At 37.8% G+C, this 25,651-nt stretch overlaps 1 protein-coding gene across 2 annotated transcripts in view; it reads left to right on the top strand.

Annotated features, from left to right (window-relative positions):
• Positions 1 to 25,651, top strand: part of CWC22 (CWC22 spliceosome associated protein homolog) — a 295,530-nt gene that overhangs the window by 171,885 nt on the left and 97,994 nt on the right. For both annotated transcript variants that reach the window (XM_053698519.1, XM_053698518.1), the window contains 3 exons: positions 5,762 to 5,968; positions 7,343 to 7,405; positions 13,705 to 13,824. In XM_053698519.1, the coding sequence (XP_053554494.1) occupies positions 5,762 to 5,968; positions 7,343 to 7,405; positions 13,705 to 13,824 (390 nt within the window). The remainder of the gene's footprint in view (positions 1 to 5,761; positions 5,969 to 7,342; positions 7,406 to 13,704; positions 13,825 to 25,651) is intronic.

Here is a 25,651-nt window from a genome sequence, read left to right as displayed (position 1 = left end):
TTCATTCCATTCAACTCCCGTCAGTAGCTCAATGCATGGAGGTGATCGGCTTAATGGTAGCAGCAATGGACATAGTACCCTTTGCACGTCTACATCTCAGACCGCTGCAATTGTGCATGCTGAGTCAGTGGAATGGGGATTACTCAGACTTGTCCCCTACTCTGAATCTGGATCAAGAGACCAGAAACTCTCTTCTATGGTGGCTTTCTCGGCCACATCTGTCCAGGGGGATGCCATTCAGCAGGCCGGACTGGACAATTGTAACTACAGACGCCAGCCTACTAGGTTGGGGCGCTGTCTGGAATTCTCTGAAGGCTCAGGGACAATGGAATCAGGAGGAAAGTCTCCTGCCAATAAACATTCTGGAATTGAGAGCAGTTCTCAATGCCCTTCTGGCTTGGCCCCAGTTAAAAACTCGGGGGTTCATCAGGTTTCAGTCGGACAACATCACGACTGTAGCTTACATCAACCATCAAGGAGGGACAAGAAGCTCCCTAGCAATGATGGAAGTATCAAACATAATTCGCTGGGCAGAGTCTCACTCTTGCCACCTGTCAGCAATCCACATCCCGGGAGTGGAGAACTGGGAGGCGGATTTCTTGAGTCGCCAGACTTTTCATCCGGGGGAGTGGGAACTTCATCCGGAGGTCTTTGCCCAAATACTTCGACGTTGGGGCAAACCAGAGATAGATCTCATGGCGTCTCGCCAGAACGCCAAACTTCCTCGCTACGGGTCCAGATCCAGGGATCCGGGAGCGGTTCTGATAGATGCTTTGACAGCACCTTGGAACTTCGGGATGGCTTATGTGTTTCCACCCTTCCCGCTGCTTCCTCGATTGATTGCCAAAATCAAACAGGAGAGAGCATCAGTGATTCTAATAACGCCTGCATGGCCACGCAGGACTTGGTATGCAGATCTAGTGGACATGTCATCCTGTCCGCCTTGGTCTCTACCTCTAAGACAGGACCTTCTGATACAGGGTCCATTCAAACATCAAAATCTAACTTCTCTGAAGCTGACTGCTTGGAAATTGAACGCTTGATTTTATCAAAACGTGGTTTTTCTGAGTCGGTTATTGATACCCTGATACAGGCTAGGAAGCCTGTTACCAGAAGGATTTACCACAAGATATGGCGTAAATACCTATACTGGTGCGAATCCAAAGGTTACTCCTGGAGTAAGGTTAGGATTCCTAGGATATTGTCCTTTCTACAAGAAGGTTTAGAAAAGGGTTTATCGGCTAGCTCATTAAAGGGACAGATCTCAGCTCTGTCCATCTTGTTACACAGGCGTCTGTCAGAAAATCCAGACGTCCAGGCCTTTTGTCAGGCTTTAGCTAGGGTCAAGCCTGTGTTTAAAACTGTTGCTCCGCCATGGAGTTTAAACCTTGTTCTTAACGTTCTACAAGGAGTTCCGTTTGAACCCCTTCATTCCATTGATATAAAGTTGTTATCTTGGAAAGTGTTATTTTTAATGGCTATTTCTTCGGCTCTGAGAGTCTCTGAGTTATCAGCTTTACATTGTGATTCTCCTTATTTGATTTTTCATTCAGATAAGGTAGTTCTGCGTACAAAACCTGGGTTCTTACCTAAGGTAGTCACTAACAGGAACATCAATCAAGAGATCGTGGTGCCTTCCCTGTGCCCGAATCCTTCTTCAAAGAAGGAACGTCTTCTACACAATCTGGATGTAGTTCGTGCCCTCAAGTTCTACTTGCAGGCAACTAAGGATTTTCGACAAACGTCTTCCCTGTTTGTCGTGTACTCTGGTCAGAGGAGAGGTCATAAGGCTTCGGCTACCTCTCTCTCCTTCTGGCTTCGTAGCATAATTCGTTTAGCCTATGAGACTGCTGGACAGCAGCCTCCTGAAAGAATTACAGCTCATTCTACTAGAGCTGTGGCTTCCACTTGGGCCTTTAAGAATGAGGCCTCTGTTGAACAGATTTGCAAGGCTGCAACTTGGTCTTCGCTTCATACTTTTTCCAAATTTTACAAATTTGACACTTTTGCTTCTTCGGAGGCTATTTTTGGGAGAAAGGTTCTTCAGGCAGTGGTTCCTTCTGTATAATGAGCCTGCCTATCCCTCCCGTCATCCGTGTACTTTTGCTTTGGTATTGGTATCCCAGAAGTAATGATGACCCGTGGACTGATCACACATAACAGAAGAAAACATAATTTATGCTTACCTGATAAATTCCTTTCTTCTGTTGTGTGATCAGTCCACGGCCCGCCCTGTTTTTTAAGGCAGGTAAATATCTTTTAAATTATACTCCAGTCACCACTTCACCCTTGGTTTCTCCTTTCTCGTTGATTCTTGGTCGAATGACTGGGAGTGACGTAGAGGGGAGGAGCTATATGCAGCTCTGCTGGGTGAATCCTCTTGCATTTCCTGTTGGGGAGGAGTTATATCCCAGAAGTAATGATGACCCGTGGACTGATCACACAACAGAAGAAAGGAATTTATCAGGTAAGCATAAATTATGTTTTTTGTCAGGCTCTATCTAGAATTAAAGGGACAGTCTAGTCCAAAAAAAACTTTCATGATTTAGATAGGGGATGTCATTTTAAACAATTTTCCAATTTACTTTTATCACCAATTTTTCTTTGTTCTCTTGGTATTCTTAGTTGAAAGCTTAACTTAGGAGGTTCATGTGCTAATTTCTTAGACCTTGAAGGCCGCCTCTTAAGAATGCATTTTGACAGGTTTTTCACCACTAGAGGGTGTTAGTTCATGTTTTTCATATAGATAACACTGTGCTCGTGCACGTGAAGTTACCTGGGAGCCATCACTGATTGGCTAAACTGCAAGTCTGTCAAAAGAACAAATAAAGGGGCAGTCTGCAGAGGCTTAGATACAAGATAATCACAGAGGTAAAAAATATATAAATATAACTGTGTTGGTTATGCAAAACTAGGGAATGGGTAAACAAGGGATTATCTATCTTTTAAAACAATAACAATTCTGGTGTAGACTGTCCCTTTAAGCCTGTATTTAGACCTATTACTCCTCCCTGGAGTTTGAATTTAGTTCTTCAAGTTCTGCAAGGGGTTCCGTTTGAACCTATGTATTCCATAGATATTAAACTATTATCTTGGAAAGTTCTGTTTTTGGTTGCTATTTCTTCTGCTCGAAGAGTTTCTGAGCTTTCAGCATTACAATGTGATTCGCCTTATCTCATATTTCATTCTGATAAGGTGGTTTTACGTACCAAACCTGGGTTCCTTCCTAAGGTTGTTTCGAATAAGAATATTAATCAGGAAATTGTTGTTCCTTCCTTGTGTCCTAATCCTCCTTCTAAGAAGGAGCCTCTGTTACATAACTTGGACGTGGTCCGTGCCTTAAAGTTTTACTTACAGGCAACTAAGGATTTCCGTCAATCATCTTCATTATTCATTGTTTATTCTGGAAAGCGTAGGGGTCAGAAAGCTACGGCTACCTCTCTTTCTTTTTGGCTGAGAAGTATCATCTGCCTGGCATAGGACAGCAGCCTCCTGAAAGAATTACGGCTCATTCTACTAGGGCTGTGGCTTCCACATGGGCTTTTAAAAACGATGCATCTGTTGAACAGATTTGTAAGGCTGCGACTTGGTCGTCCCTTCACACTTTTTCCAAATTTTACAAATTTTATACTTTTGCTTCTTCTGAGGCTATCTTTGGGAGAAAGGTTCTTCAAGCAGTGGTGCCTTCCGTTTAGGTTCCTGTCTTGTCCCTCCCTTTCATCTGTGTTCTATTGCTTTGGTATTGGTTTCCCACAAGTAAGGATGAAATCTGTGGACTCGTCATATCTTTGTAAATGAAAACTAAATTTATGCTTACCTGATAAATTACTTTCTTTTACGATATGACGAGTCCATGGCCCACCCTGTTCTTTTTAAGACAGTTTTTCTTTTTCTTTTTTTGTAAACTTCAGTCACCTTTTTAGCCTTTCCTTTTCTCTTCCCATACCTTCGGCCGAATAACTGAGGGTGGAGGGGAAGGGAGGGGCTATATATACAACTCTGCTGTGGTGCTCTTTGCCACTTCCTGTTAGCAGGAGGTTAATATCCCACAAGTAAGGATGAAATCCGTGGACTCGTCATATAAGCATAAATTTAGTTTTTAACTAGGTAGTTATTAAATAGTTAATAACTATTTACTAACTAGTCTACCTAGTTAAAATAAATACAAACTTACCTATTAGTTATATTGTAGCTAGCTTAGGTTTTATTTCACAGGTAAGTATTTATTTAGTTTTAAATAGGTAGTTAGTTAATAATTGTAACTTTAATGTAGCTCTATTTTAATTATGTTAGTTAGGGGGGGGGGTTAGGTTTAGGGGTTAATAGTTTAATTTAGGTTGTTGCAATGTGGGGGGCTGGCGGTTTAGGGGTTAATAGATTTATTTAGTGGTAGTGATGTGGGATTTATTTAGTTGCGGCGAAGTCGGGGAGTGGCGGAATAGGGGTTAATAGATTTATTATAGTGTGGGCGATGTTGGGGTGCAGGGGAATAGGGGTTAATAACATTATGTAGGTGGCGGCGATGTCGGGGACGGCAGATAAGGGGTGTTTAGACTTGGGGTTTATGTTAGGGTGTTAGGTTTAAACGTTACTTTTTTCCCCATAGACATCAATGGGGCTGCTTTACGGAGCTTTTCATTCCGTGATCGCATTTGTTAAGTTTTTTTCAGACACCTTCTCCCCATTTATGTCTATGGGGAAAGCATGCACGAGCACGTCATAACAGTGCTTGTTTTTTGTGCAGTATGGAGTTCAACACAACCATATCGCACGCACAAGCTAACTGTTTGAAAACTTGTAATGGCTGCGCTATAGGGGCTGAAATAACAACATTTTTGTTGCATTCGTTAACTTCCCTATAGCACGCATAACTCGTAATCTACCTGTTAGTTTGTTTCTCTGGGAAACGTAAAGATCAGAAGGCTACTGCTACTTCTCTTTCTCTCTGATTGAGAAGTATCTTCGTTTTATTTTTTGAGACTGCTAGTCAGCAGCCTCCTGAGAGAATTACGGCTGATTCCACGAGGGCTGTCTACTTTTTTTTGAGATTTCAAAGATGAAGCTTCTGTGGAACAGATTGCAAGGCTTCAACTCGGTCCTCCATGCATCCTTTTCCAAATTTTCCGAATTTGATTCATTTGCCTCGGCTGAGGGTTTTTTCAGGAGAAAGGTTCTTCAAGCGGTGGCGCCTTCTGTTTAGGTCTGCCTGTCTTATTCCCTCTCCCTAGTATCCTCTAGCTTGGGTATTGGTTCCCATTAGTAATTGATGACGTTGTGGACTCTCCATATCTTAGGAAAGTAAACAAAATGTATGCTTACCTGATAAATGTATTTATTTCCGTATATGGAGAGTCCACGACACCACCCGTATTTTTAAGATAGTTATTTTTTACTAAACCGCAGGCACCTCCTACACCTTTGTGTTATTCCTTTTCTATTTCCCTTCGGTCGAATGACTGGGGATTGTAGGAAGGGGAGTGATACTTAACAGCTTTGCTGTAGTGCTCTTTGCCTCCTCCTGCTGGCCAGGAGTGATATTCCCACTAGTAATGGATGACGTTGTGAACTCTCTTTATCCGGAAATAAATACATTTATCAGGTAGGCATACATTTTGTTTTTGTTTGCAACAGTTTTAGTGTTTGCATTCTGGTCTAATTACTTGCTTTCTTTTGCTGTGGTCCACAAGTGGCTCTGATCAGGCCACTGAATTGCAATGCATTTTAGAATTTTAATTAATTGCTTGATTTATCTCCCCTACAGCTATTTTTGAGCGTCTTCGTAACATTCTGCATGAATCTGAAATAGATAAGCGTGTTCAATACATGATTGAAGTAATGTTTGCTGTTAGGAAGGATGGGTTCAAAGATCACCCAGTGATAACAGAAGGCTTGGACTTGGTGGAGGAAGAAGATCAGTTCACTCACATGCTTCCTTTAGAAGATGACTATAACCCAGAGGATGTACTTAGTAAGTACTTAGCCATCTTGTGAGCAAAATCCCTAGCTTTACTGCATTTCCCATACTGCTAGTGAAATAGCTGGAGAGTATCTATTTTTAGACCATGTCAAAAGTGGTTGGTTGCAGTGCGGTTTATCAGTACTGGTTTACCTACACACTAGATTAACTACAGCTCTGCAGGCAGCAACCGTTCTGTCTATGAACCCTGGAACAAGCTCATGACATTAGCACGCAGTGTATATTGCTATGTTATACCATAATTTTATTTAAGTAGTTGTTGCACTATTATTAAGCAGGAAGAAACCGTAAGGTGCAAAGCTTATGTCTCCTGCTTTATTTTCCTTTTTTTTTTTTTTCTTCATCTTCTCTCTACTAGTCAACACCTCAACACTTTTTTTTTGTTTGTTAAACATGACTACAACATTTTTCTTTTTATGATTCAGACCGAGCATACATGTTAAACAACTTTCCAATTTACAACTATTATAAAATTTGTTTCATTCTCATAGTATCCTTTTGCTGAAGGATTAGCAATGCACTTTTGGGAGCTATCTCAGCACATATAGTCAACCGATGACAAGAGAAATGTGTGCAGGCACCAATCACCAGCAAGCTCCCAGTAGTGTAAGATATATACATATTCTTTTTCAACAAAGAATACCAAAAGAACAAAGTAATTATGAAAATAGCTGTGAATTTAAGTGTCTTAAAATTATAATATCTTTCTGAATCATACAAGTTTAGTTTTGATTTACCTATCTCTTAGAGATTACATTGCTAGAAAGTATGTGAAAATGACAAAAAATCCTGATGATGTTAGATTAGCTGTAGAATTGGCTTTGTAATATTCCTCATGGCTATACTGCTAAATAATAAGTTTGAGCAGTATGTTAAATGCAGATGCCTTGTTATACTTTCTTGCTGCAGTATATTAGTAGCTAGCAATAATCTTTTGCATTGTATCCCTCCACTGATAACAGGAAGATGGCACCTGAAGAGTCCCAAATTCATTACAGTCGTGTGTGTGGGTACTTTGTGTTGTGAGAATAGGTAGAATAATACTGTCTCACAACCAAATTATTTGTGAGATGTTGCTAAACTATATGCAAAGCTTAAATAGATTGAGGTTGCATGGTGTATAAAAATGTGCTGTTTTGTGCATCTCTGGTTCAAACCTATTTATTCATTCTGTGAGGATAATGTATGGCAAGGTAAGAAAACACACTGAAAGTTGTCTTTCTCTTTTTTAATGCCATGAGTGTTAACATAAATACTCACTTTATAATCAAAATGTATAATATTTAATAGAGATGTTAATTATTATTATTAATGTTGTTTTTTCCCTTTTTAAAAAAGTTAAGTTTTTTTTCTTTTATTTTGTAGATGTCTTCAAAATGGACCCAAATTTTCTTGAAAATGAAGAAAAATACAAAACCATTAAAAAAGGTATGGTAAAATTGCACTAAGAGCTGTGTCAAAGTACATTTGTTAATAAACTATTTATAACTGCTTAAAGGTACTGTAAACTCAAAACTGAATTATTGATAAAATATTTAATTATGTATAATTAGGTGCATCTACTATTTATGTAATATTACTGTCACTTTAAATGGTGTCCATTGTCTTCTTAAAAACAAAGATGTTGTGTTGTCATATTACATTCACATTTGCAAACGTAGTATGAAAATAAAATGTGTATGTCAAAAAGCTGTGCCTGCAATGTTCGTGGGATATTTCCTTTAAGACCAATACTGGCCAGTAGTCTTCTTTTCCCAGCATTAAAGGGAAAGATAAGGAAAAATCCCAGAACTAAGCTTAATGGATTGAAGGAATGAGGTAGTACAGGAACAGCAAACACCATAAGCAGCAAGGGTTTATGAGGAGCAGGTTACAGTGCTGAAGTAAGCAAACAGTTCTATGCCCCTGAGAAACACAAAAAAGGGCAGTCCAATCTTTCTCAGTACCAAAAGGGATAAGCAGGAGAATGGTCAATAGGCAATGTAGGATTCAGTAACAAGCAGGCAGTCCAATAAAACACAATAGCAAGCAACAGCAAATAAAGCCCCCAGGAGTACATAGAGGCAAACCTATACTAGGACACCTTAAATAGGGGCAGGCTCATGTCCAGGTGGAGGCACAGGTGTACATGACATGAACAGAGCAGCAATCATCACCGCGTGCCGCACAACAACCAGATGCGTCCATGGCATAGGCGGGAGGAGTGGGGGCGGTGGTATGACAGTGCCTGAATTAAAGTCCAGCATATGATAGTGACAGAAGCTGCTAATTCACGTTTCAGAATTAAAGTTAAATCCTCTGAATTCACATTATGTTGTATGAATTGGAAAACCATTCCAAATGAACCTGGTACCTGTATGACATTAGTATAATCTCCCAGTGCTTTGATAACCCCAGAATATGAGTGAGAAATCAACAGAAGCCAGATCTATCAGGGATGAAGGGCTTTTGAGAAAAGTATAATTGCCAGTGGCACCCAGTGCTCACCACTTGAATGAAGTCAGCAATACACCAGTTCCACTGACTTTTTTCATTGGGATCCCCACATAACTCAGACGCCGTATAAAGGCTCACGACCAATAAATGAATACAATTAAACTGTGGCTTTAATGGCAAGGATAGATCTGGATGGAATGGGATCAGATTCCAGGAAACCAGACTGATTATGTAATTGGCTGAAAAACATGTGAAATAGACAGCAGTCCATCTGCTGGAATTGATTATACGCAGGCTTGGATGGGCTTAAAAATCTTTTTTTTTTTTTCTTTTTTCGATTAATAAATGGAGCCATTAAAGCTAAGTTTTAAGTGCTGTTTCTGTGATTTTTTTTTTTTTTTTGATTTTTTTTTAACCCCTTAACGACACGCGTCGTACAGGGTACGTCTTGCACAAACTGGTCTTTAAAGACCAGCGACGTACCCTGTACGACGTTGGGGTTGAAAGCGGCTGGAAGCGATCCTGATCGCTTCCAGCCGCTTTCCGGTTATTGTAGTGATGCCTCGATATCGAGGCATCACTGCAATAACATTTTTCCCCATCCGATGCAGAGAGAGCCACTCTGTGGCCCTCTCTGCACCGGACATCGATGCCGCGATCGTTGGTGGGTGGGAGCAGACGTGGGAGGCGGGTGGGCGGCGATCGATGATGACCGGTGGGCGGGATCGTGGGCGGGATTGCTGGGGGGCGCGCACGGACGCGCGCGCGTGCACAGTGGAGGCGGGCGGGCGCGTGCACGGGGAGGGAGCGGGTGGGAACCGTTACACTATGGAACAGTGGTTTATATTTAGAGGGAGAGAGGGGGGATAAATATGTTAATCGAAGGGATCTGGGAGGGGGTGGGGGTTTAGTCTTGGGGGGGGAAGCTACACTACAGAAAAGTGGGGAAAAATTAAAAAATATACTTTAAAAAAAAATATATTTTTTTTGTAAACTGGGTACTGGCAGACAGCTGCCAGTACCCAAGATGGCTCCCAATAATGTAGAGGGGGAGGGTTAGAGAGCTGTTTGGGGGGGGATCAGGGAGGTTTGGGGCTAAGAGGGATCCTACACAGCAGCATATGTAAATATGCTCCCAAAAAAAAAAAGAAAAAAAAAAAAGATACCTTTTATTTTAGTACTGGCAGACTTTCTGCCAGTACTTAAGATGGCGGGGACAATTGTGGGGTGGGGGAGGGAAGAGAGCTGTTTGGGAGGGATCAGTGGGTCTGATGTGTCAGGTGGGAGGCTGATCTCTACACTAAAGCTAAAATTAACCCTGCAAGCTCCCTACAAGATCCCTAATTAACCCCTTCACTGCTAGCCATAATACACGTGTGATGTGCAGCGGCATTTAGCAGCCTTCTAATTACCAAAAAGCATTGCCAAAGCCATATATGTCTGCTATTTCTGAACAAAGGGGATACCAGAGAAGCATTTACAACCATTTGTGCTATAATTGCACAAGCTGTTTGTAAATAATTTCAGTGAGAAACCTAAAATTGCGAAAAAAATTACGTTTTTTTTTAATTTGATCGCATTTGGCGGTGAAATGGTGGCATTAAATTTACCAAAATGGGCCTAGATCAATACTTTGGGTTGTCTACTACACTACACTAAAGCTAAAATTAACTCTACAAGCTCCCTACATGCTCCCTAATTAACCCCTTCACTGCTGGGCATAAAACACGTGTGGCGCGCAGTGGCATTTAGCAGCCTTCTAATTACCAAAAAGCAACGCCAAAGCCATATAAGTCTGCTATTTCTGAACAAAGGGGATCCCAGAGAAGCACTTACAACCATTTATGCCATAATTGCACAAGTTGTTTGTAAATAATTTCTGTGAGAAACCTAAAGTTTGTGAAAAAGTGAACATTTTTTTTTATTTGATCGCATTTGGCGGTGAAATGGTGGCATGAAATATACCAAAATGGGCCTAGATCAATACTTTGGGATGTCTTCTAAAAAAAATATATACATGTCAAGGGATATTTAGGTATTCCTGACAGATATCAGGGTTCCAATGTAACTAGCGCTCATTTTGAAAAAAAGTGGTTTTGAAATAGCAAAGTGCTACTTGTATTTATGGCCCTATAACTTGCAAAAAAAGCAAAGAATATGTAAACATTGGGTATTTCTAAACTCAGGACAAATTTTAGAAACTATTTAGCATGGTTGTTTTTTGGTGGTTGTAGATGTGTAACAGATTTTGGGGGTCAAAGTTAGAAAAAGTGTGTTTTTTTCCATTTTTTCCTCATATTTTATAATATTTTTAATAGTAAATTATAAGATATGATGAAAATAATGGTATCTTTAGAAAGTCCATTTAGTGGCGAGAAAAACGGTATATAATATGTGTGGGTACAGTAAACGAGTAAGAGGAAAATTACAGCTAAACACAAACACCGCAGAAATGTAAAAATAGCCCTGGTCCTTAAGGGAAAGAAATTTAAAAATGGCCGTGTCCTTAAGGGGTTAAAGAAGTTTTTATTTTGAAAAAATAACAGATTTTACAAAACGTAGATAAGAATATTTCCATAGCGTAAAAGTGCTTTTGGATTAAAGGTCCATACATCATACATAAACGTGCAACAAGTTTAGTACATAGGTTCAGTGCAGAGGCCTGTAGGACCTATGCTTCTATATTACAGTCTCTGGGATATTACATGAGTTACAACATATATTAAATAGCGTTATCCTCAAAAGGGTACTGGCAACTGGCTAAGATGGTGTCTAAGGGCAAAGCCAGATGTTTGGTATAGTGGATATTAGTGGGTTCTAAGTTTGTGTCGCTCTTTGTGCTGGTTCCATAAAGATAGTTTAAGTTCATGTATGTCTAATGAGCCTGATTGGAGGTGGTGGTACCTTTCAAGTTGTAGGAAACTCTCTACCTGGTCCTCCCATTCTTTCTCAGTCGGGGTATTGGAGGATTTCCAATGTCTTGGGATTAGGGTTTAGCGCTGTTTAGCATGAGGATCAGTAGGTCCCTAGCATTACTGTCGTGCAGTTTGGTCAGGAGTAGAAATAGTAAGATCTGTGGATAGTTTGGTAGCTGTTTGCCTATTGTATCTGACATGCGCTCCAGTACCGTCAGCCAGAACATATCTAGTTTATTATACTGCCACCATATGTGTTTAGGGGTGCCTATTGCTCTGCATCCCCTCCAGCACTTATTGCTAGCCGTTTTGTAAATAGTGTGTAGTCTGCTGGGGGTCAGATACCATCTCGTTAAAAATTTGAAGTTGGTTTCAAGGACTCTTGTGGAAACTGATGAGCACTTAGTAGTGTTAATTCTGGGCCTAGCTCCCTGCCAAATGTATTGCTCTATTAGTGATTGTATTTTATTGAGATAGTGTATAGGGAGGTGTATGGGCATGGTTTGCAGGAGATAGAGAAGTCTTGGCAGAACATTCATTTTTACAACATTTGTTCTGCCAATCCAAGATATTGATTTATTTTTCCAGCTTGATAAGTCTGTGGTTAGCGGTTTTTCCATAGTTTTGCAGTTAGCTGCGTATACTATTTGAACGTCAGGTGCTAGGCAAATGCCCAAGTATTTCAGTTTGATTCTTTGACTTTTAAGGGGGCAGTTTGGGATCAATTGATTAATTTCTCTTTCCCCATAATTTATATTTAAATATTCAGATTTTGTTAAGTTTAGGAGAAATCTGGAAACCCGGCCAAACTTCTCAAAACTTCTTAATAGCTATTGTACCTGGTTAAAATAAATACAAAGTTACCTGTAAAATAAATATTAATCCTAAAATAGCTACAATATAATTATAATTTATATTGTAGCTATATTAGGATTTATTTTACAGGTAAGTATTTAGCTTTAAATAGGAATAATTTATTTAATAAGAGTTAATTTATTTTGTTAGATAAAAATTATAATTAACTTAGGGGGGTGTTAGTGTTAGGGTTAGACTTGGCTTTAGGGGTTAATAAATTTATTAGAGTAGCGGTGAGGTTGGGTCGGCAGATTAGGGGTTAATACTTGAAGTTAGGTGTCGGTGATGTTAGGGAGGGAAGATTAGAGGTTAATACTATTTATTATAGGGTTATTGAGGCGGGAGTGAGGCGGATTAGGGGTTAATAACTTTATTATAGTAGCGGTGAGGTCCGGTCGGCAGATTAGGGGTTAATAATTGTAGGTAGGTGCGGCGACGTTGGGGGCGGCAGATTAGGGGTTAATAAATATAATATAGGGGTCAGCGGTGTTAGGGGCAGCAGATTAGGGGTACATAGCTATAATGTAGGTTGCGGCGGTGTACGGAGCGGCAGATTAGGGGTTAATAATAATATGCAGGGGTCAGCGATAGCGGGGACGGCAGATTAGGGGTTAATAAGTGTAAGGTTAGGGGTGTTTAGACTCGGGGTACATGTTAGGGTGTTAGGTGCAGACTTAGGAAGTGTTTCCCCATAGGAAACAATGGGGCTGCGTTAGGAGCTGAACTCTGCTTTTTTGCATGTGTTAGGTTTTTTTTTCAGCTCAAACTGCCCCATTGTTTCCTACGCGGGAATCGTGCACGAGCACGTTTTTGAAGCTGGCCGCGTCCGTATGCACCGCTGGTATTTAGAGTTGCAGTGGCGGTAAATATGCTCTACGCTTCCTTTTTGGAACCTAACGCAGCTCTTCTGTGAACTCTAAATACCAGCGGTATTTAAAAGGTGCGGGGGGAAAAAAGCATGCGTAGCTAACGCACCCCTTTGGCCGCAGAACTCTAAATCTAGCGGTATGTGTCCTGTCCCTTTGACTGCTGTGTCAAAAGAAATAAATTAGATAACATGTTAACATGTTTTTTATGTTCTACATTTTTAGTGAGTAAAAGAATTGATAGCGATAGTGTACAATAATATTTTACTTCATCTTGAGGCAGAAAAAATGTTTTAAGGACTTTCAAATGTACTCATGTTTCACTCTCGTCCACTTGCTAACGCTGAGAGAGATTTTGTATAGCATGCAATTTTAAAGGTCCTGAACGTTCTAAATACACTGCTGCTCACAACATATAAAGTCTAGTGTGTTGCACTATATTTTTCTCAGATTTTAATATTCAAGTTGTTTTGTTAACTTCCATTTATTAATTCCTTCAAACAGAACTCTCTGTTAGGTTTCTCAGAGCTAGCTAGAGTTTTTATGAATCTTAACCAATATTTTCAACCTATATTCAAATGTTTGTGGTAATGCCCTTTTAAATACTTTTATTTTTTTTATTTATTTTGAGTGTGCTTATGCTTTTCCTTTTCAGAGATCCTTGATGAAGGAGACAGTGATTCTAATGATGGCGATGATGATGATGCTGGGGGGAGTGAAGATGACAGTGATGAGGATGAAAATGATGATGATAATGAAGAAGCTGGAACAGAAGGTAGTGACAATATTTATAGATAATTACTTCTGCTAATTTGTGACACTGTGCGCTGTCAACACAAGTCAAACAACATAAGCATGACCCGAAGGAAAACTTTAATTTGGATCAGTTTGAACCTCCATGTTAGCCTCCAGTGCCCTCCAGATAAGAAGATATCTGAAGATATTAGGGAAATACATCAGCTTCATGGTACATCGTATAAGATGTTTATAACTTCATGTGACATAAACATTTACATTTAAAATGAGTGCAGCATGTACATAAAGGCTAACTTAAAACTTGTAGAAAAGCTGAATAAGCGCACAATAATTTTACAAGCATAAGGGACAGATTTGCATCTAGTTGTTGGGCATCACACATACTGCTGTATTAGCACAAAATGGCAGGTACTATTATAGCTATGAACCCTAGAGATTCTGCCAATACTGATGATTTCTTGTGCAGTAGTTTACACCTGTGTTTAATGAAATAAGAGCTGTAGCGCACTGGTATTACATACTGCTGTGTTAAGTTTTAATGGTTTATACACATCGCTCATATTGCTGTATTAGTGGCTGATGGTCCTATAACTGTCCTTCTACTCATTAGCAGATCAATAGATATAGTTTGTATAGTTGTATGTAAGTGCTTAATAGGAGACATAATCCATACAGAGTTATTACTGTTTAATAGGTGAAGAAAAATCTCACATCTGTATTAGTTTTCAATTAGTAGACACAACGCTCACATCTATATTATTACTCCTATCAGACACAACTCTTACATCTATATTAGCAATCAATATCAGACATAATTCATAGAGCTTTATTTGTGCTTAATATTAGACATAATTCATAGCGGTCTATTTGTGCTCAATATCAGACATAATTCATAGAGCTTTATTTGTGCTCAATATCAGACATAATTCATAGAGCTTTATTTGTGCTCTGTATCCGACACATAGAGGTCTATTTGTGCTCAATATCAGACATAATTCATAGAGGTCTATTTGTGCTCAATATCAGACATAATTCATAGAGCTTTATTTGTGCTCTGTATCCGACACATAGAGGTCTATTTGTGCTCAATATCAGACATAATTCATAGAGGTCTATTTGTGCTCAATATCAGACATAATTCATAGAGGTCTATTTGTGCTCAATATCAGACATCATTCATAGAGCTTTATTTGTGCTCAATATTAGTCATAATTCATAGAGCTTTATTTGTGCTCAATATCAGACATAATTCATAGAGCTTTATTTGTGCTCAATATCAGACATAATTCATAGAGCTTTATTTGTGCTTAATATTAGACATAATTCATAGAGGTCTATTTGTGCTCAATATGAGACATCATTCATAGATCTCTATTTGTGAAAAATAACAGACATAATTCATAGAGGTCTATTTGTGCTTAATATCAGACATGATTCATAGAGCTTTATTTGTGCTCAATATCAGACATGATTCATAGATTTCTATTTGTGCTCAATATCAGACATAATTCATAGATTTCTATTTGTGCTCAATATCAGACAGCATTCATAGAGCTATATTTGTGCTCAATATTAGTCATAATTCATAGAGCTTTATTTGTGCTCAATATTAGTCATAATTCATAGAGCTTTATTTGTGCTCAATATTAGTCATAATTCATAGAGCTTTATTTGTGCTCAATATCAGACATGATTCATAGATTTCTATTTGTGCTCAATATCAGACATAATTCATAGAGCTATATTTGTGCTCTGTATCAGACATAATTCATAGAGGTCTATTTGTGCTCAATATCAGACATAATTCATAGATCTCTATTTGTGCAAAATAACAGACATAATTCATAGAGGTCTATTTGTGCTTAATATCAGACATAATTCATAGAGCTATATTTGTGATCAATATCAGACAGCATTCATAGAGCTTTATTTGTGCTCAATATCAGACACAATTCATAGAGCTATATTTGTGCTCAATATCAGACATAATTCATAGAGCTATATGTGTGCTCAATATCAGACAGCATTCATAGAGCTATATTTGTGCTCAATATCAGACATAATTCATAGAGCTATATTTGTGCTCTGTATCAGACACATAGAGGTCTATTTGTGCTCAATATCAGACATAATTCATAGAGCTATATTTGTGCTCAATATCAGACATAATTCATAGAGGTCTATTTGTGCTCAATATCAGACACAATTCATAGAGGTCTGTTTGTGCTCAATATTAGTCTTAAGTCATAGAGCTTTATTTGTGCTCAGTATCATACATAATTCATAGAGCTATATTTGTCCTCAATATCAGACCTAATTCATAGAGCTATATTTGTGCTCTGTATCAGACACACAGAGGTCTATTTGTGTGCAATATCAGACATAATTCATAGAGGTCTATTTGTGCTCAATATCGGACATAATTCATAGAGCTTTATTTGTGCTCAATATCAGACATAATTCATAGAGCTTTATTTGTGCTCTGTATCCGACACATAGAGGTCTATTTGTGCTCAATATCAGACATAATTCATAGAGCTTTATTTGTGCTCAATATCAGACACAATTCATAGATTTCTATTTGTGCTCAATATCAGACACCATTCAGAGAGCTATATCTAAGCTCAATACCAGACACAATTCATAGAGCTATATTTGTGCTCAGTATCATACACAATTCATAGAGGTATATTTGTGCTCAATATCAGACATAATTCATAGATTTATATTTGTGCTCAATATCAGACATAATTCATAGATTTCTATTTGTGCTCAATATCAGACAGCATTCATAGAGCTATATTTGTGCTCAATATCAGACATAATTTATAGAGCTTTATTTGTGCTCAATATTAGACATAATTCATAGAGGTCTATTTGTGCTCAATATGAGACATCATTCATAGATCTCTATTTGTGAAAAATAACAGACATAATTCATAGAGGTCTATTTGTGCTTAATATCAGACATGATTCATAGAGCTTTATTTGTGCTCAATATCAGACATGATTCATAGATTTCTATTTGTGCTCAATATCAGACAGCATTCATAGAGCTATATTTGTGCTCAATATTAGTCATAATTCATAGAGCTTTATTTGTGCTCAATATTAGACATAATTCATAGAGCTATATTTGTGCTCTGTATCAGACACATAGAGGTCTATTTGTGCTCAATATCAGACATAATTCATAGAGGTCTATTTGTGCTCAATATCAGACATAATTCATAGATCTCTATTTGTGCAAAATAACAGACATAATTCATAGAGCTATATTTGTGATCAGTGTTCCCTCTAAGGCCAGTTTTGTGTGCGGCCCAGCAGTGAAACAGTTAATTAGGTAACCACACCCTGCAATTAGCAAACACTACACAATGCAGATGGCAAGGTATGGTTCTCTTGTTAACTGTTTCACTGCTGGGCTGCACACAAAACTGTCCTTAGAGGGAACACTGTTTGTGCTCAATATCAGACACAATTCATAGAGCTTTATTTGTGCTCAATATCAGACATAATTCATAGAGCTATATCTGTGCTCAATATCAGACATAATTCATAGAGCTATATTTGTGATCAATATCAGACAGCATTCATAGAGCTTTATTTGTGCTCAATATCAGACACAATTCATAGAGCTATATGTGTGCTCAATATCAGACAGCATTCATAGAGCTATATTTGTGCTCAGTATCATACATAATTCATAGAGGTCTATTTGTGCTCCATAGCAAACATAATTCATAGATCTCTATTTGTGCTCAATATCAGACATAATTCATAGAGCTATATTTGTGCTCAATATCAGACATAATTCATAGAGGTCTATTTGTGCTCAATATCAGACACAATTCATAGAGGTCTGTTTGTGCTCAATATTAGTCATAAGTCATAGAGCTATATTTGTGCTCAGTATCATACATAATTCATAGAGCTATATTTTTGCTCAGTATCAGACATAATTCATAGATCTCTATTTGTCCTCAATATCAGACCTAATTCATAGAGCTATATTTGTGCTCTGTATCAGACACACAGAGGTCTATTTGTGTGCAATATCAGACATAATTCATAGAGGTCTATTTGTGCTCAATATCGGACATAATTCATAGAGCTATATTTGTGATCAATATCAGACACAATTCATAGATTTCTATTTGTGCTCAATATCAGACAGCATTCAGAGAGCTATATCTAAGCTCAATACCAGACACAATTCATAGAGCTATATTTGTGCTCAGTATCATACACAATTCATAGAGGTATATTTGTGCTCAATATCAGACATAATTCATAGATTTATATTTGTGCTCAATATCAGACAGCATTCATAGAGCTATATTTGTGCTCAATATCAGACATAATTTATAGAGCTTTATTTGTGCTCAATATTAGACATAATTCATAGATCTCTATTTGTCCTCAATATCAGACATAATTCATAGAGCTATATTTGTGCTCTGTATCAGAGACATAGAGGTCTATTTGTGCTCAATATCAGACATATTTCATAGAGGTGTATTTGTGCTTAATTAAAAAAACAAATAAATGTATTGGCACTGTGAAGAATAAATTCAGAGGAAAGATCCCAACAGTCAGGAAGGGACCGGTGCTACCCTATAATAAATGCTTAACCAATTAATCGCTAAGAGAAGTTATAAAAAGATAGGGTTTGTAGCACTCACCCTCTGATAATAAGTGATTATAAAATATAACTTTTAATATTTGTGGTTAAAAATTTAACAGGAATAAACCTGTATATAAGGTCCCCTTGCACTCAACATTCATACTAGGTCAAACACCTCCCTGTTTCCTGGCCAGTAACAGCATACGCTGGCATCAGGTGACAGAGGTGCACAACCATATATTAAAACCAACAAGCAAACGCGTTTCAGCGATTCTCACACCTTTCTCAATGCTCCTAAAGTTTTATTTGACAGACAAACCGAGCCCTTTACAGACTGCCTTTAAATAGCCCTCAAACGTGGTTATGTACCAATCAGAGACTCCCATGACGTATCGTCAGTTTACCGATTCTAATTTGTCAAGCACACAACTGTCACATCCCTTTTACTTGCTCATTGGTTATTCAGTGGGAGTGTGCATAGGTGCCTGCCCATTGGTTAGAATTTTGTATGTTATGTCAAGGATCGGTTTCGTCTCCCATCGTAAATGTGTTCACTTTTTATCCCTTCTTACTCTCTATTGATAGGTACTGAGATTTCCATTAGTATATTGATGCAGACGTTGTTATGCTCGATTACTACCGCATAATCTTAGATGCCGTATGTGTATACATATCAGTCCTGTGACCTCCCCTCACTTCTGATTTGGTCAGAAAGTATGGGTGCGTATCGGCATCTTGATCACATAGGGGCAACGTCAGCCTACTATATCAAATCTCTGTAAAAGCTAGTTCAACACGGTATGATAATATAGAAAAGTTCTACACTAACGATCCGTTCTACGCTTTATCACTTATTGCCAACATTGCTATTGATGTCATAAACAGTGTCCTATCTATTGTATTCATGAAAGGTACAAGTACATTGTTCGTATCTATGACACTTTGTTGTATGTGTGATAATGGACGTACAATTCCCTTGAACTGGCTTTTCAAGTGTGCTTACCCATTACTAGGTTATGCATAATTTCATAGATATGTATCTGGCATTAATACTTTATCATAAAACACATCTATGATGTATCTAAGCAGATTACTACTCATTAATTCCCAAGTGCTCTTAAATATGTAATGTCACTAGAAGACTTTATTATGTCAGATCATCTTAGTTTGATGATTGGAACGAAGTACAACAATCATTCAAACAGAGTTCTTCATGCACATTCTTATTAATTGAATTATGACAGACAGCTAGTGTTACTTTATTATTAAACAACACCTTAATGATTCAATTATTTTAAATAGTATTGCGGTTTGCAACAATATTGTTGTGCAAACACACTCTTATTATAGTAAATATTGTAATTAATATAAAAATCATGTAGTGCCTGTCTACTAGCCATCATAACAATGATGTAGTGTGTCAATATTCATCATTACGTATGTATGAACTCTTTTGGTGATAATGTATCTTAGTTTGATTATACTATATTTAAAATGATAACACACATATACAACTGAGTATCAATCTAATAGGAATAGAGGTTACATTGCCATTGCGATACGTGTGTACACTTTTGCTAGGTGTCATCTCAGATAAAAATAACTGTGTTAGGATTTATTGTTATTTGTATAATTGCACATTGAATAATATTGGGTGATTCATACTCATACTAAGTGTAGTAGCGGTAAATCGAGGCTTATAACTTGTTTACTATCAATAGCGAAGATAGTCAAATTGAATCACATAATATGATATTAGGGATTGAACATATTCTTGTTCATAGTGGTAATGTAATCTAATTAAATATTCACTTATTTAATTACATCCTGAGCTAGCATATAATAATGCCGATGTATGTTACTACAGTGAATTATATCATCATTACACATTCCATGATACTTGGAGTTCAATCACCATAGGGATTAGAACCACGTTTGTAAGGATTTTCTGTAACATACAGAAATTTACAAGAAAGTCCAGTAATTGTTTGATTCGTTCATGCCATGTGGCATGACACAATCCAACCTGAATATCCATTTAGTCTCATTCTTTAGCAGCTGATTTTCTAGGTTACCACCTCTGATCCCTGGTTTAAGTTTTTCCAGGCCCCATTATGTGAATGACTTGGTGTCACCTTTGTGAAATTTAAGGAAATGTCTGGCCACACTTGTAATTTTTCTACCCTTCTCTAAGTCAGATTTGGCATTCCTGATATTACTTAAATGCTCAATCATTCTTTTACCCAAGGTTCTGGTCGTCATACCAACGTAATATATTTCACATGTACATGAAATACAATAAACTACATTAGTACTCTGACAATTTATGTACTCCTTGATCTGCCAGATTTTGTTGAACCTATCTGTTATGTGGCTTCTTTTCGTCATATATTGACAAACTGAACAATGGCCACATTGCACTGATCCTTGGAAGATGGGTTTCTTTCCAGCATTACGGTCAAAGTGACTACATGTTAAATATTCACTTAGATTTTTTGACCTTCTGTAGGTAAAGGAAGGGATATTTGGAACCAGTTTATTCAGTTGCTCATCAGCCTGAATAATGTGCCAATGTTTCCTAAAGATTTCACAAATTTTGTCACTCTCATGGTATTAGGTGGAGATAAATCTAATTGGATTTGCTTTATTGCGTTGTTTTGGTTTCAACAAATCTGTTCTATCACTTTTCAACACTTTATTATATGCTTTTGCCAATGATTTCCGGGAATATCCCCTTTCTAGTAACCTTTTCCTTAGATCTCCAGCTGCTAACTTGAATGATGCGTCAGTTGAACAATTTCTCCTCATTCTTAAATATTCCCCTACTGGTAGCCCTTTTATTGTAGAGGGATAATGACTATTGTCAGCACTTAGAATATTATTAGTGGCTGTAGGTTTCCTGAAATTATCAGTCTCTAATTTACCATTGCTATTAGAGATAACCAGGTCTAAAAATTCTACTTGTACCTTGCTCGTATTGTAAGTTAGATAAAGACCAAAAGGGTTATTATTCAAAGTCTCAATAAATTCTTTTAGCTGATTTTCAGTACCTTCCAAGATAAAGAATATATCATCAATATATCTTGACCAATGTGTAACATGCTGAGTATGTATAGTTAATGACTCATGGTGAACAATGACCTCCTCCCACCACCCCAAATAGATGTTGGCATAAGTTGGTGCACAAGATGTGCCCATTGCCGTACCGCATATTTGTAGGAAGAACTTGTCATTAAAGACAAAATAGTTGTGTTGTAAAACAAACTTTAGTAACTTAATGATGAAATCTTTTACCCCATCGTTCATATCTGCATCTTTAGTTAGAAAATGGGCAACAGCCTTGCAACCCCATTCGGGTTGGATACTGGTATACAATGATTCAACATCACAAGTTACTAATATAGAGTTCTCCTTAACCTTCAATTTCTCAATTTTATTCATAATAATCTAATGTAATATAATTAAATAAGTGAATATTTAATTAGATTACATTACCACTATGAACAAGAATATGTTCAATCCCTAATATCATATTATATGATTCAATTTGACTATCTTCGCTATTGATAGTAAACAAGTTATAAGCCTCGATTTACCGCTACTATACTTAGTATGAGTATGAATCACCCAATATTATTCAATGTGTGATTATACAAATAACAATAAATCCTAACAGTTATTTTTATCTGAGATGACACCTAACAAAAGTGTACATACGTATCGTAATGGCAATGTAACCTCTATTCCTATTAGATTGATACTCAGTTGTATATGTGTGTTATCATTTTAAATATAGTATAATCAAACTAAGATACATTATCACCCGAAGAGTTCATACATACGTAATGATGAATATTGACACATTACATCATTGTTATGATGGCTAGTAGACAGGCACTACATGATTTTTATATTAATTAAAATATTTACTATAATAAGAGTGTGTTTGCACAACAATATTGTTGCAAACTGCAATACTATTTAAAATAATTGAATCATTAAGGTGTTGTTTAATAATAAAGTAACACTAGCTGTCTGTCATAATTCAATTAATAAGAATGTGCATGAAGAACTGTTTGAATGATTGTTGTACTTCGTTCCAATCATCAAACTAAGATGATCTGACATAATAAAGTCTTCTAGGGACATTACATATTTAAGAGCACATGGGAATTAATGAGTAATAATCTGCTAAGATACATCATAGATGTGTTTTATGATAAAGTATTAATGTCAGATACATATCTATGAAATTATGCATAACCTAGTAATGGGTAAGCACACCTGAAAAGCCAGTTCAAGGGAATCGTACGTCCATTATCACGCATACAACAGAGTGTCATAGATACGAACAATGTACTTGTACCTTTCATGAATACAATAGATAGGACACTGTTTATGACATCAATAGCAATGTTGGCAATAAGTGATAAAGCGTAGAACGGATCGTTAGTTTAGAACTTTTCTATATTATCGTACCGTGTTGAACTAGCTTTTACAGAGATTTGATATAGTAGGCTGACGTTGCCCCTATGTGATCAAGATGGCGATACACACCCATACTTTCTGACCAATCAGAAGTGAGGGGAGGTCACAGGACTGATATGTATACACATACGGCATCTAAGATTATGCGGTAGTAATCGAGCATAACAACGTCTGCATCAATATACTAATGGAAATCTCAGTACCTATCAATAGAGAGTAAGAAGGGATAAAAAGTGAACACATTTACGATGGGAGACGAAACCGATCCTTGACATAACATACAAAATTCTAACCAATGGGCAGGCACCTATGCACACTCCCACTGAATAACCAATGAGCAAGTAAAAGGGATGTGACAGTTGTGTGCTTGACGAATTAGAATCGGTAAACTGATGATACGTCATGGGAGTCTCTGATTGGTACATAAACACGTTTGAGGGCTATTTAAAGGCAGTCTGTAAAGGGCTCGGTTTGTCTGTCAAATAAAACTTTAGGAGCATTGAGAAAGGCGTGAGAATCGCTGAAACGCGTTTGCTTGTTGGTTTTAATATATGGTTGTGCACCTCTGTCACTTGATGCCAGCGTATGCTGTTACTGGCCAGGAAACAGGAAGGTGTTTGACCTAGTATGAATGTTGTGTGCAAGGGGACCTTATATAAAGGTTTATTCCTGTTTAATTTTTAACCACAAATATTAAAAGTTATATTTCTCTTGTTAAGTGTATCTAGTCCACGGATCATCCATTACTTGTGGGATATTCTCCTTCCCAACAGGAAGTTGCAAGAGGATCACCCACAGCAGAGCTGCTATATAGCTCCTCCCCTCACTGCCATATCCAGTCATTCTCTTGCAACTCTCAACTAAGATGGAGGTCGTAAGAGGACTGTGGTGTTTTATACTTAGTTTATTTCTTCAATCAAAAGTTTGTTATTTCTCCAACATAGGTGTGTCCGGTCCACGGCGTCATCCTTACTTGTGGGATATTCTCTTCCCCAACAGGAAATGGCAAAGAGCCCAGCAAAGCTGGTCACATGATCCCTCCTAGGCTCCGCCTACCCCAGTCATTCTCTTTGCCGTTGTACAGGCAACATCTCCACGGAGATGGCTTAGAGTTTTTTAGTGTTTAACTGTAGTTTTTATTATTCAATCAAGAGTTTGTTATTTTAAAATAGTGCTGGTATGTACTATTTACTCTGAAACAGAAAAGAGATGAAGATTTCTGTTTGTAAGAGGAAAATGATTTTAGCAACCGTTACTAAAATCCATGGCTGTTCCACACAGGACTGTTGAGAGGAATTAACTTCAGTTGGGGGAACAGTGAGCAGTCTTTTGCTGCTTGAGGTATGACACATTCTAACAAGACGATGTAATGCTGGAAGCTGTCATTTTCCCTATGGGATCCGGTAAGCCATGTTTATTCAGAAAGTAAATAAGGGCTTCACAAGGGCTTATTAAGACTGTAGACTTTTTCTGGGCTAAATCGATTCATATATTACACATATTTAGCCTTGAGGAATCATTTAATCTGGGTATTTTGGTAAAATAATATCAGCAGGCACTGTTTTAGACACCTTATTCTTTAGGGGCTTTCCCTAATCATAGGCAGAGCCTCATTTTCGCGCCGGTATTGCGCACTTGTTTTTGAGAGGCATGACATGCAGTCGCATGTGTGAGGAGCTCTGATACATAGAAAAGACTTCTGAAGGCATCATTTGGTATCATATTCCCCTTTGGGCTTGGTTGGGTCTCAGCAAAGCAGATACCAGGGACTGTAAAGGGGTTAAAGTTAAAAACGGCTCCGGTTCCGTTATTTTAAGGGTTAAAGCTTCCAAATTTGGTGTGCAATACTTTTAAGGCTTTAAGACACTGTGGTGAAATTTTGGTGAATTTTGAACAATTCCTTCATACTTTTTCGCAATTGCAGTAATAAAGTGTGTTCAGTTTAAAATTTAAAGTGACAGTAACGGTTTTATTTTAAAACGTTTTTTGTACTTTGTTATCAAGTTTATGCCTGTTTAACATGTCTGAGCTACCAGATAGACTGTGTTCTGAATGTGGGGAAGCCAGGGTTCCTTCTCATTTAAATAAATGTGATTTATGTGACACTGAAAATGATGCCCAAGATGATTCCTCAAGTGAGGGGAGTAAGCATGGTACTGCATCATTCCCTCCTTCGTCTACACGAGTCTTGCCCACTCAGGAGGCCCCTAGTACATCTAGCGCGCCAATACTCCTTACTATGCAACAATTAACGGCTGTAATGGATAATTCTATCAAAAACATTTTAGCCAAAATGCCCACTTATCAGCGTAAGCGCGACTGCTCTGTTTTAGATACTGAAGAGCATGAGGACGCTGATGATAATGGTTCTGAAATGCCCCTACACCAGTCTGAGGGGGCCAGGGAGGTTTTGTCTGAGGGAGAAATTTCAGATTCAGGGAAAATTTCTCAACAAGCTGAACCCGATGTGATTACATTTAAATTTAAGTTGGAACATCTCCGCGCTCTGCTTAAGGAGGTATTATCCACTCTGGATGATTGTGAGAAATTGATCATCCCAGAGAAACTATGTAAAATGGACAAGTTCCTAGAGGTCCCGGGGCTCCCAGAAGCTTTTCCTATACCCAAGCGGGTGGCGGACATTGTAAATAAAGAATGGGAAAGGCCCGGTATACCTTTCGTCCCTCCCCCCATATTTAAAAAATTGTTTCCTATGGTCGACCCCAGAAAG

Source organism: Bombina bombina, chromosome 1 (assembly GCF_027579735.1).
Source record: "Bombina bombina isolate aBomBom1 chromosome 1, aBomBom1.pri, whole genome shotgun sequence".
Taxonomy (NCBI): Eukaryota; Metazoa; Chordata; class Amphibia; order Anura; family Bombinatoridae; genus Bombina; species Bombina bombina.
This window is presented reverse-complemented; position numbering and strand designations above follow the sequence as displayed.